The 13,978-nt window shown below is 35.3% G+C and overlaps 1 protein-coding gene across 1 annotated transcript; it reads left to right on the top strand.

Annotated features, from left to right (window-relative positions):
* The first annotated feature begins 416 nt into the window (after positions 1-416).
* On the top strand, positions 417-12,478 carry LOC109212249 (protein VAC14 homolog). Its single transcript, XM_019375876.1, has 20 exons — positions 417-778; positions 1,137-1,250; positions 1,702-1,767; positions 3,083-3,172; positions 3,294-3,413; positions 3,853-3,881; positions 3,988-4,130; positions 4,224-4,318; positions 4,713-4,799; positions 4,961-5,068; positions 5,206-5,297; positions 5,446-5,527; positions 7,136-7,201; positions 8,342-8,457; positions 8,538-8,658; positions 9,056-9,217; positions 9,312-9,440; positions 10,451-10,519; positions 10,789-11,085; positions 12,025-12,478. Exons 1-19 carry the CDS (start codon positions 692-694, stop codon positions 11,029-11,031), a joined length of 2,019 nt encoding a protein of 672 aa, XP_019231421.1. The 5' UTR covers positions 417-691; the 3' UTR covers positions 11,032-11,085; positions 12,025-12,478.
* Positions 12,479-13,978: the final 1,500 nt, after the last annotated feature.

The raw sequence follows: 13,978 nt of genomic DNA, 5'->3' as shown, positions 1-13,978 counted from the left end.
ATCACTTAATCCTCTACCTATTAGAATTTTAAAAGTAAAAAGTATCTCAAATACAAAAAAAAAAAAAAATTTCAATCTTTAAATATAAAAATTTAAGTGAGGAACGAGTGACCTATTAGAAGAGTAAAAACTAGTAACTCTTTAATATATTTCAATGGATTGAAGCACTATCTTTTTGGTAGTTAAATTGAAGGACTTTTACTGACCGTTTTTCAAATTCTGCGCATAGCGGGAACTTAGTGCACGGAGCTGTTTTTTTTAATTGAAGGACTTCACATTAGTTTGAGTGAGGAAAATCAAGTGTAGGTGGAAGTTGGAACACATTGAATATGATTTTTAGAGAAAAACAACAAAAATGATCTCTGTACTTATTTTTGTTGTTCTAGAGTAATCACTCCAATTGACCAATGAGAAAAACAGAAAAGAAAATTTCTTGTTTATGAACTGCTTAGACTTTATTACCCCAACAACATTATTTAAAACAAACAAAAACGAAAAGACAAAATAAAACTCTTCAAATTAAATTTTGGGTTTTAAAGATGGATTAGTGTATATTCTCTTTCCTTTTTTCTTCTCCATATTTACCTTATATATATGACATCCAAATATGAGTATTGTTTTGTACATATAAATTGCTAAAGAGAAAAAAAAAAGGGTTTTGGGTTTGAGTTGTTAGGGGATTGTTGGTGCTATGGAAGCCCTTTATGTGATTCCTTCAGCTGTTCTTCGTAACCTTTCTGATAAGCTCTATGAGAAGCGCAAGAATGCTGCTTTAGAGGTATACTTTTTGGCTATAATCATCTCATTAGAAAGTTTAATGTTAAATTATTTCTAAATATAAAAATGTGCATTTCTTTTCGAAACAGTTAATATCACAGTAAATTGGGATATAGAGGGAGTAGCATTGATTGGTCACCTAGAACAGATGAAAAGTAACAAAGTTCATTGCACTGTTAATGTGTATAACTTAAATCCTATGTTCTTCTGTGTTTGGAATATTGAGAATTGATATGGCCTACTTAACTAGTTTTTAATTCATGCATAGTTTGATGTTACTGTATTGTGTCCTTGTACTTGGAATATTGGTATTGTTTGGTTGTTCAAGATTTTGTTCTTCTTTTGGCATTTATGTGTAGTTGGAAGGGATTGTTAAGCAATTGGCTGTAGCGGGTGATCATGACAAGATTACAGCGGTAATCAATTTGTTGACACAAGAATATACCTACTCGCCTCAAGCTAATAACCGGAAAGTGAGTCTGACTTTTATTCTTAATTTGTTTTGTATGATGCAAAAAATGTTTTTCCTGGAGATTATTTTTCTTGATTAAATGATTTTCCAATGTTTGGTTACCTAAAAGTGTGGAAAATGATTTGGAGCATATTATCTGCCAAAAGGAAAAAAATGACTTTTATTGCATGGGTGTAAATCATTTTTTACAAATGGCTCAACTCTTATTCCACCACTTTTTCAAGCAAAAATTGGATATTGTTGTTAAAACCAGGACTACTCTCCAACTCATGCCACTATATACACAATCATGCTCTTGTTCGAATCAAATCACTGTCAAATGATTTGCTGAAAATAAAACATTTTCTATGGAAAGGATTTGCCGTCATATCAGAGGCACTTGTCTAACTTGTCTTCATTTAGTTTGTAAAGTGAGTTGGTCATTTGTCTTCCGTGTTCGGTTTTGTGTTTAGGGAGGGTTGATCGGATTGGCTGCCGCGACAGTTGGCTTGACTTCAGAAGCAGCACAGCACCTTGAGGTAGTGTGATGAAATCTGAAAACTTCCTATCAATTTTGTGCAAATATGAGAGATTGACTGTATGTTTTGAGTGCCATGATTTAGCAATCGGAAAGTTTGACGGTCTTGGTCCCTTTGTCTATATCTGATGAGCACACTGTTATTTCTAGAGAATATTCATATTTTTCTTAATGATTTCTATGAAAAATTTACTATATTAGTTAAAGAGAAAAATTATTATGGGATGTGGATACACCATATAAGTTTGAGAGACCTATAAAAAAGTGCTAGTGCTACATCCATTCACAAATAGATAGAGAACCTTTTTTCCATTCGTGCAGTTAAAATATTCTATTTTGACCATGACTTCTATTCCCTTGATTAATAAGCAAAATGTTTCATGAATGATCAAAAGCCATGCACTAAGATAGGTCTGGTCAAACGAGGAGAGGCTTACAGTGGATACTTAGGAACCCAGAGACGAGGAAGGGGAGTGGCCTAGCCATGAATCTTGCCAAAAATTATCTTCCTACCATCTCCAACTTCTAGCTGCAATTTTGTTTCAAAATCTGGCAAAGCTTCCTATTTTAATTAAACGCCACACCACTGGAGTAGTGAACTCTCTTTGCACACCTTTGCTAGATTCCCCATATTTCTGCTGCACTATACGTCTCCATAAAGTTGAGTCATCATTGATAAATCTCCATAACCATTTGGTCATCAAGCTTTGATTGTGTGCTTCTAGATTCTTACACCTAAACCACTTACCTTATTGTTCATTATAACCGTCTCTCATTTTCTCTTTGATCAGTAAAGTAAAATTTCATTTAAAATAAACGGTACCAAGAGTGTACAGTGTGAAGTACAAAACAGACAGAATTTTACATTTTTCTCCGCTATATATTTATTTCTGCAAGTATGAATTCATGAAAGAGAGGTAACTTGTAAGTGTCTGTGACAATGGTCTATGATAAAGAGGTGTCTGTGTGAGATAAGAGAGTTAAGCCTTTTTGTCCTGGATAAATAGGTCAGCTATTCCTTTACCTGAAATGAGAAAAACTTGAGGTTCAGCTGCTCAGGCCCTTGTTGATGAAACTCCAATTGTTTGCTGCGTACAAAAGAAGGAATGAACACTTTCACAATGTAATTTTATTATTTATCTGATGCATGCTTCCAAATTGGTTTTTGCTACAATGGCTACTTCATTGACATACAGGTGTTTCTATATGTATCGCTTTGGGAGTTTAATGATTGTATTTTTGGGCTATACTGCTGAGTAGAGTAGTCTACTTTTCTCTTTATGCAATTTACTTACCCTCCGGATGCGATGTTTCAGCAAATTGTGCCATCAGTCTTGAATTCTTTCTCGGATCAAGATAGCAGAGTTCGATATTATGCATGTGAAGCTCTCTATAACATTGCAAAGGTGAGGCTTATAAAAGAGCTTGTGCTAAGATTTTCTTTTTATCTTATGTTACCATCTCAAAAAAAAAAAAGATTTTGCTTTTTATCTTGGTTTTTGGACTTTACCCATGTGACTTCTGTAGGTTGTGCGAGGAGATTTCATTGTGTTCTTCAATCAGATTTTTGATGCTTTATGTAAGCTTTCAGCCGATTCAGATGCCAATGTGCAGAGTGCTGCTCATCTTTTAGATAGGCTTGTGAAGGTAAAACAAGCTTTCTTGCACTCTTAAATGTTTTATTTCGCTTCTAAATTGTAAGGTACTGATCGTAGAAGGAAGGAGTAATGGGATATTGTTTAGAAAGATAATGAAATTGACTTGTTAAGTGAACTACAATAAAGAGGAGAATAGAATAAAGACAAAGTCAGAGTATTTGTGGTTATCAGGAGGGATTATTGCTGGTATTCAGTCAGAGTATTTGTGGTTATCAGGAGGGGTTATTGCTGGTATTCTGTTACAGTTAAAAGATCTCTCTTTCTCTATTTTTCCCCTTCTTTTTTATGTTCTCGTTATCCACAAATACATTTTGGTGGAGCCCTGGATGTTGGTGATATGGGATTACCCCTCTCCTTTTTGGCAAATAGTTATTCTGATTGATCAATCTTAAATGGTAACATTGTTTTGCAACTTTTTTGGGATGCAGGACATTGTCACGGAGAGCGATCAATTTAGGTGTGTTTTCTACTAGTGATATCTTCATACTTGGGGTCAATTTGAGTTGTCAGTTTGATGAAGTATTATTTAATAGATTTAATGGTACATAATGCTTCTTACTCAGCATTGAAGAATTTATTCCATTATTGAGAGAGAGAATGAATGTCCTCAACCCTTATGTCCGCCAGTTTCTCGTCGGTTGGATCACGGTTCTAGACAGTGTTCCGGATATTGATATGCTCGGTTTTCTTCCTGATTTTCTTGATGGTAAGTGCTTGTGTTTTGAGCTCAAAAGTTCTAGATGTGCTGTTGAATGTTCTGTTTCCGCATGTTAGTCTTATTTGACATGATAAACTGCAGGATTGTTTAATATGTTGAGTGATTCCAGCCATGAAATACGGAAACAAGCTGATTCTGCACTTTCAGAGTTTCTACAAGAGATTAAGAACTCTCCAGTAAGATTTCTTTCATGCATGGTATGTTAAGCTTTCTAATGACGGAGTGGTGAGATTCCTGAAAAAAAGAAAAAAGAAAATCATAACTTGCGATTTTCTTTCTCCTAACAGCATTGTTGAGGTGTTAAGTGAGAGATATGTGGGTATTGGTATGTCTAGTTTCAGATATGGCTCGCTGTATTAGTTTTTTTTGGAGTACTTGTGTAATGGATCTCTATCTGTATGCAATATAGGTATCTTTTCCTCCGGTTTTATTTTTGTCAACCTTTCCAAATAAGATTATATTTTTTCCCCTAAAAAATCAGAAACAAAAATAAGAAATTAAACATATATAATTTGTTGAAAGGAAATCTTTTTTGTAACTCTTCTAACTTGAACAATGCTGATCTTGAAGTCTGTAGATTATGGTCGCATGGCTGAGATACTGGTTCAAAGATCAGGTTCACAGGATGAATTTACGCGGCTGACTGCTGTCACTTGGGTAAGGACCCTGACATCTGTAATTGCTTGTGCATCATGTAATTGAATGCTTCGCCGTCTATTGACGGGAATTCTATCTGCCCTGGCTTGGGTTTCATTGGTGTTAGCTAATCCAATTGGTTTATTTTGTCAATCAATTTAACCAGACTATTTGCTCTGCAGATAAATGAGTTTGTGAAACTGGGTGAAGACCAACTTGTCCCTTATTATGCTGACATTCTGGGTGCTATTTTGCCTTGTATATCTGATAAAGAAGAGAAAATAAGAGTCGTAAGTGGAAGCCTCTTTTATTTTGGTACTTGAATTTATCGCCTTCTAGTCCCGCCTTCTCTTCATTGTTCTTGCTTCTTTGTGTTCCTTGTTTTTCTTTGTTTTTCACTTTTATCTTCTGTTGTTCTGGCCTTTAGGTTGCACGTGAAACGAATGAAGAACTTCGAGGAATCAAGGCCGACCCAGCTGAGGGATTTGATGTAGGAGCAATTCTCTCCATTGCTAGGAGGTATGAAGTTACTTATATAGGGCAATCTGGTATTTAATGAGTTCACAGAAGTTTTGAGATGTTGATATTCACTGTTGTTGACTAAAATGGTTTGCATAATGCATGCAATTCGAAATTTATGGTTACCTTTATGTATTCTGTTTATCAGGCAGTTGTCAAGTGAACGGGAGGCAACACGTATTGAAGCATTACACTGGATGTCAACCCTGCTAAATAGACATCGGTCAGAGGTAAAGACAAGCACTTGGATCATGGTCTCCTTTATTGTTTTGCTTGATGACCACGTTCTCTCACCAACTTGAAGGTTATGTAATTTGAAACTTGTTTGAGTGTGTACTAAGGCTATTTTACCTATGTATAGACAGTGAAGTTTTGTTTATGTTGTGTGATGAAGAGGTACTAAGAGCATACTGAACTACATACTACGGGGTCGTTTGGTTCAAATATATTGTAGGATTATAGCTTTAGGATTATAACCAGGATTATAACCTGGATAACCAATCCCGCCTTCTATATGCAATAAGTTATACCAAGATTTTGTTACAAACATAATATTGGTTTTAGCTAATACCTCCAACCAAACACAGGATAATTTAATCCCAAAATTTATAATGGGATAACCCACCTATTCCCCGTGAACCAAATGGTCCCTAAAGGTAAAGGATTATTAGGAGCCTTGCTAGTTCGTGTTTTGGTAGATGCTTGTTTAATGAATAATATCATGATATTTCTACAAGAGAACGCTCATCATCATTGAACCTACAATTCCTTTGTTTAACAACATGTTTATTCAGGCAAATTGAATCAATCGGTAGGGGCAAGTGCACAATATGCGGGTTCAGTTGAACCCAGTAACTTTGGCTCAAACAACTGTATATGAGTTAAGAAATCTACTAAACATGTACAAATATTAAATTCTGAACCCAGTAATTCACATGATCTATGAGTTCAGTACCATTCCAAACCCATAAACTTTAAATCCTGGATCTGCCTACGTAATGTTGGAGTGGCCGTGCTATGACTTAGGAGGAGAAGCCTCTGTTCCTTGCTTTTTATGGTTCTTGTTAGAATTTTTCTAGATGACAATGGTTCAGATTAATTTGTGCACTTTGAATAATCCATAAGGGGGTCTAGTTGCTACTACAACCCTCAAGCATAGGTTGCAAATAGACCTACTCACCAAGTTTGGAGCACATTGTGCTTACTTTGAAACTTATAGCTGGGATTTGAACTTGGGATATCAGGTTCTTTTATGTTAGATTGTCAGAGTTACAGTGTAAGAGGATTACAAGTCTTTAAGTTGGATATTATTCAATATTAGACAAATATGATATGTATCTATTATATCTGGCACAAATACGTAGGTGTGGAGGTGCAATTGTTCCAGAGCCACAGTATCTCCTACACTAGGTTTCTTGCGCACAGATCAACATTCTCTATATGGTTGTTTTGTATCATATTTTCATCTGTTAATGTCTTATTCTGTTCAAGTAAAAGCTCGTCATTAGTAGCTGATAATATTTTGTATACATGTACATTTTGAGGTATACCAGTGTGCTCATTGCTTAGAATATTATTATCACATAAAGTTGTTGCCTCATGGATTTGGAGTAAATATTACAAATTCGGAATATCATTTTCATGTTTAGTCCTGCTTTTAGAAGTAATATATTATGTCCAATATGGGTTAAGTTCATTACTCAGATTTGGAGAAGAACACGTATAATCAGTCAATCAATATTTGCTGCCATGATTTACATTTATTTGGTTTCTTAACTTTGGAAGGATGACTGACCATCTCATTTTTTCATTTTTTCTATTTATTCTTGGGGGAACAGGTCTTAGTTTTTCTGAATGATGTCCTCGACACTCTTTTGAAGGCACTCTCAGATCCCTCCGACGAGGTATTTTCCGCTACTATACTTAAATTTGATGCCTCACTGATTTAACCCTAATTGTCCAAATGTCGTTCTGCTTGAAACAATTATGTATAGCTGCACTTTTGTTGATTGGACCAACAGATATATCCATGTCTTTCAGCTTTTTGTGGCAGCAGGCTGTGTTTCTTTAGGGATTCTATGAGCCATTTATTAGCTTTTGAGTCTTTATTTTGACTTGTGTATATGGGCTATGGCACTTTGGTTCCTCTGGCATAGTTCCCCTGCAAAGTTTAGCTGTACAACTTCCTTTCCTTACCATGTAGCACCAACTAATTGTTCTTTTCTCATTTTTTTGATCTTTGAGATTATTGCCATTGTAGTCATCCTAGTTTCTTGATTTCCTCGAACCCATGTTTGATGGAATTTTAGAACATTCTGGATTTGTAACTGTTTGCTTCTTTGCATGATAACTAGACCATTTGCTGATGGTCTAACTGGACTATGGCTTTTTGAACTATGTAAAATTTGGATTTTGTGTCTGTGTTCCGTTCCATTACGATCCTGGGAATGAATGCAAGTATAATCATTCTTGACTCTAAATATTCTTCATGTGGACTCCGAAATAGACTCAGAAATAAATGAGCATGATTAAAGATAGTAGGCTACTTATTTGATAGAGGATTCTCTTTGGACCTTTTTCCTTACCTAACTCAACTTTTATTCTCAGAGAAAAAGAAAGATTTTGATGAATGGTCATCTTCCGCTTGTTCGTGGGTGTTTAAATGGTTATGTTTGGAATTGACTTCAGTTACTTCTGATTGATGTTGCTGGAACTTTTTGACTTATCAAAATCAATGAAGAACATTTTTGAGCTTTAAGTATAAAGACCTTTACTTGACCAAATAAGCTATAGATTGAAATAAACTGTCATCTATCCTGTTTCAGTTTTTCTTTTGCTCCTCCTTTTTGGTCGGTGGGTTTAAACCTCTATTCTCCCTTTTTTTTCCGGATTGGTAAAGTTTCTATCTAATGAGTCTTTTTCTTGTGTATGGGAAAAAATTCTGAAGAGTTTTTCTGCCGAGTTTGCCAAGCATATCATCTCTGTATGGACCTGCACATCCTTCAAACTGATTCCATCAAAATTTTCTCGTAATTTTCTGCCAGGTAGTGCTTTTGGTGCTTGAGGTGCATGCATGCATAGCTGAAGATCCACAACACTTCCGCCAGCTTGTTGTTTTCCTAGTTCACAACTTTCAGCTTGATTACTCTCTCCTGGAGAAGTAAGTATTGTTTGTTCAGCTTTTAATGTGTCTATGTTTGCTGTATTCTATCCGATCTTAGTGTTTTAATTTCCTTTCAGACGTGGAGCTTTAATAGTTCGTCGGCTATGTGTACTTCTGGATGCTAAAAGAGTTTATCTTGAACTGTCCACAATACTTGAAGGGGAATCAGATTTGGAGTTTGCATCTATCATGGTTCAGGTTTTATTCTAATCATTTCACATGAGACTGACTATGCCCTTTAAATGATTTGAAATAATGCAATGACAGAGAGATATTAGGCTTTGTTTGACTTAACTATTACTCCCTCCGTTTCATTTTATGTGAACCTGGCATTTATGAGGCTATAAAATCACGACATTATGGGTAAAATAAAAGTTTGAAATTAAAGTGTTTCTAAATATAGAAAGGTGTCATTTTTTTGGGAACAAACTAAAAAGAAAAGATTGTCAAATAAAATAGAACAGAGGGAGTAATAATTATTGGTATCAAAGAACTGTCCAGCTCAGTCTTTTGACTTGACAGTGTGTCTCAGAATTGATATATGTTTTAACGCTGTAAATTTCCATAACCTGTGTGTGCTTCTTTTTTGTTTCAGGCCTTAAATTTGATTTTACTTACTTCATCCGAGTTGTCCCACCTCCGAAATCTTCTTAAACAATCGCTAATCAATGCTGCTGAGAAAGACTTATTTCTTTCTTTGTATGCATCATGGTGCCATTCACCGATGGCAATAATAAGCCTTTGCCTGTTAGTTCAGGTAAGACTGCATTTTCTCTCATGGCTCTATCAAGCCGTTGCTCGTTTTATATTGCACTATATCAATGTGGGTCTTTTTTTGGATTGCATTACAGGCATATCAGCATGCAAGTTCTGTTATCCAATCTTTGGTCGAGGAAGACATCAATGCCAAGTTCTTAGTCCAACTAGACAAATTGATCCACCTTCTGGAGACCCCGACCTTTGCTTACCTCAGACTGCAGGTATTTTGAAGTATTTCTCCTTTTATTGAGTTCTAAACGTAGAACATCGGATTCATTTCTAAACGTAGAACATTTCTAAAGCCACAAGTTTCGTCACCCTCTGATGAGCAAAACCTAGCGAATTGCTCCGTCAGACTCCATCGCTTGCGGATCCACCTGAAGGTCTTGCTCCAGCAAGTGCGTCAGGTCAATGTGCAGGCGCATGAAGGCTTTTCCGGGCATCTTCAAAGGCTGATCTCTTCTCCTTAAGGGCTGCCTACTCATTCCGAGGCAACCCATCCAATTTTCTGTTGTCTCCGATCACCAGAAGTAGTTAGTACTTCAAGTTACTTTTCTGACTAGACCCATTCTTGTTCTTGGTACCAAATGTTGGGTCCCTATGTCATGTTATCACGCTCAAGTTAACCAAGCCTGGGCGTGCCAGGGAGGAGGAAGTGGGGTTGTTATATTGTCCCAAATAGGTTGAGGAAATGGGTTGTTGTCTCCTTATATGGTCTTGGAAAATCGTTACTTCATGAGCTAGCTGTTGGAGTTGAGTTAGACCCAATTTCCATTTCTTGTCAACCTATTTCTCTTTTACCCATTTCAAGATGCATGAGTTGTTACCTTTATTTGGTACAATCATAGTAGTGGTGCTCTGGCAAATTTTTTTGTGATAGATGATGAGCAATTGGGATTGAGGAAAAAAGAAAATACACTTTTTTTCTGTTAGCCTTTAGGATTAAGTGCATTACATTCGTTTTTGGTTCCGAGAAGTACTTTTTAAAGTGTTCAAAAGACTTGCAAAAATTTACCTGCCTGGCAAATGAACAAGAAAAAAGAAAGAACAAATTGGAGTTGAAAACTCATGTTGTAACAGGTGTAACTCTTTTTTTAGTGGTCTTTGGTTATATAGAAGCTAGAGTTAATTGGATCAAACTCATGTTCTTGTTCGTGATGTTATGTACAAGTTAATTGTCTTTTTTCTTAAAAACTATTTTTGGAGCATCTTAATGGTTATTTCCTTGCAGCTTCTTGAACCTGGAAGATACATATCGTTGTTAAAAGCCTTGTATGGTCTACTGATGCTGCTACCCCAGGTAATGATGCCGATTAATTCTCCTATCTGAGCACGATCTGAATTCGAGAAGTGCTAATGAAAGTCACTTGTAGATGTATAGCAGACATGTCCTTTCTTTTTGCTTGTCATCGTCATTCCTACTTAACTATCTGACATGGTGTGTGCTGTGAGAGCATGCTGATTACTGTTGCATGCTAAATATCCAGAACTACTCTTGGACATCCCATGGTTTATATGCGTGTGATTTTGTTTGTCTAATCTAAAACATTTTTTGTCAATTTTGTGCAGCAAAGTGCAGCATTCAAGATTCTTCGTACTAGGTTGAAAACTGTGCCTTCATACTCCTTTAATGAAGAACAATTAAGACGAACTTCATCTGGGAGTCCTTGTTCTCAAAATAATCATGGGGAAGGTGGATCACATTTTCCTGAGGATGGCAACCTGAATGAAAGTTCTCATGATATGCATAATGGAATAAATTTTTCTTCGAGACTGCAGCACTTTATGCAGATTCAGCATCAACATCGCTGAATCTGTTTTAAGAAACAGACACTCTCATGTTTTAGTTCTACTTCATCAACGAAGGTTTGCTGTGCTTCATACCATCTTCTTAATTTGCTTATACAATTTGAGTCCTGCATTAATGTGCTTACACCAGTGCAGACTAATCTTTTTGAGTCCTGCATTAAGATGCTTTACCTAATATATAGATTTCACAAAATTCTGGAAATTAGAAAAACATTTGAAATATTTAAATTCTTAAAACTAATTCAAGCATACCACAGTTGGTAGAACACTAAGTGCTTGATATATCAAGTAGAAAAGCAGTATCAGACATGACTACATCAAATTGTTTATAAATTACAAACCAATCCCAGAAAACAAATTAGTATCTTTCAGAATCACTCATAGGCATTAATCAACCATTCAGACAAAACAAATAGTTTACAGATGTTAAACTACATTAAAATTGTCTGACGCGATTTGAAACAGTTGACACTGGTTTCTGTTGCCTTATTTGGTTCTGACCTGGAGTCATTAGCCTGGAATACGAGGTCTCTGTGCAGTTTCATATAGTCCTCAAAGACAAACTTGGGATACATGAGTTTGTTCTGTTATTCTATTCATTTTTTATCAAGAAAGAATCTAATTCATGAATGAGACAATGATAAGGATGGAATAGTTCAGGATGGGAGAGCAATAAACCAATAAAGCATATACACTGGCATTTCCATTTTTTCAGTTGGATGCCAATTTTGACCTTAATACGTAGGTCTTTCGGTTGAGATGTCGATAAAATCATGGGGACTTTGTAGGCTATTACGACATGTTGGACTCGAAATGATAATCTGTTCTGGTTTTTGCATTGACTTATAACAATGACCGGTGTGAAGATGAACCATGGCGTGAGCTAACTGCTTTTGATATTTTAACCTTTTCTTTTGAACATTCATATGCCTTTTACATCTTTTCCAAACTTTCTGTTGGGGTGTGAAATCTCAGTTTTTAACTATCTCTGTCCAGGAGGTACAAATACTGGAAGAATCTGAGCAACCGGCTCCAGCATCAGACTTGAATAGACCTCCTTCGAGATCATCATATAGAGGCCCGGGATAGTTGCAGCTTTGAGTGTTTCTTCTGCTCCTCTAATCATGCAGCGACTTCATTTATTTTCTTATGCTTCAACGAAAGCTTGGTTGAGCTTCGCCATTAGTTGTAAATTGTATATCCTATTAGTTTAATTTGTCGAAAGATCATGAGGGTTGGGCTGGAAGAGGGGAATGAATATTAGTCTAAGCTTGGATGTGGATGGTATTCCTTTTTCAATGTGAATTGAATATAGTGGAGAAGTTTGCCCATGTGGTTCTATTGTTTTTGTCGAATACCATATATGGGCAAACAAGTACATATGATTCAATTTTGTGTAATGTATCTTGCACTTGTAAATGATTTATGCCTCGTCTTTTTCTGGGATTTACTTATTAATTGGACCTGCAAATTCTTGAGCTACAGATTCACGGTGGTTTATCTTTGTATATTGAAATGGTCCTTTGATGGTAATAATATTAAGTGCAGTTGTTTCCGTCAAGTAGTTGTGTTTTCAATACTCATATCTTCCCATTTTACTTGTCAGTCGGACTGTTTTGATATCAAAACTTCTGATATTTGAAAAAAAAAATACATATACATATATATATATATATATACATATACATATATATATATATATATATATATATATATATATATATATATTAGTTTAATTGTGTCAATTAAAGCTGGATAGAGAGTATTGAAAGGCCAACATCCCTATGACAGATCACGTATTAAAATTTCCTATTTTATTCCCTCAGAACACGAGGCAGGCCATGAAAGAATTTATTCTGCAAAATTATCTTTGGGACTTTCAACATATTTAAGCAACGGAAAAGGCATAAAAATGCCACTCAACTTTCAGAAATGGTCTATTCATGCCGTTCGTTAAAAAAATGCTCATTTCATGCCATTGTCGTTACACATTTGGCTCATCCATGCCATTATTGACTAACAGCTCAATTTCTATTTGGCCCATCCATGCCACTGCCGTTAGTCAATAATGGCATGGATGGGCCAAATGTGTAACGGCAGTGGCATGAAATGAGCATTTTTTTAAGGGAAACTTACACAAATGTCCCATATAACTTTTAACTTACCAACCTCTAGCCATTAGTCATAAACTTACCAAAACTAGCCAAGCACATATAAAAATTGAAAAACCAAATAAATAAGGTTCTTTATCTCAAAGAATCACATGCAAAAATCTCCCTCCATATTTTTAAGCGTGATTAGCAACATTAGATGCAAGATGGAAAGGAAATTTCATGGATGAGATAACAAATAAGATAATGAAATACAAAAAAAAAATATAATATTTCAAAAGTTTAAGCAAAAAAGGAACTTTTTTCAATGGGTATAGTTGAAATTCATTGAAAACATATAGATAAGTCAATATACAAAATTTGAGGAAGATTGGAGGTGATTTGGACTGATTTTGTATCAAAATTCGTAATTAATCGAGTTCAGAAAAGTTCTTCTGCGACACATGTATAAAAAATGTATCACGCATGTATCTAACACACATGTATACATGAATATACATGTGATACATAATTGATACAAATATGATACATATGTGATACACAAATGATACACAGTGTGATACACATATCATTTTTTTTATGTTCGAGTGTTACTTCGACTTTTCAATTCAAACCACCTCAAAACTTCACCAAATCATCCCAAAACTGAGATTCAAACTCTTTAAGATGTATCCAATCTATTCTAATAACACCCACTCAAAAAAAAGCAAAAAATTGACCTAATTTTGCTACAAATAGCTAATTGGCTAATATTAGTAATATCTGGCTAATATTAGTAATATTTCATGAATTGGCTAATTTTTGTAATGAGCTACTTATAAATGGACATAGCTGGTAAT

The sequence above is a fragment of the Nicotiana attenuata genome, unplaced genomic scaffold, assembly GCF_001879085.1.
Source record: "Nicotiana attenuata strain UT unplaced genomic scaffold, NIATTr2, whole genome shotgun sequence".
Lineage (NCBI taxonomy): Eukaryota > Viridiplantae > Streptophyta > Magnoliopsida > Solanales > Solanaceae > Nicotiana > Nicotiana attenuata.
This window is presented reverse-complemented; position numbering and strand designations above follow the sequence as displayed.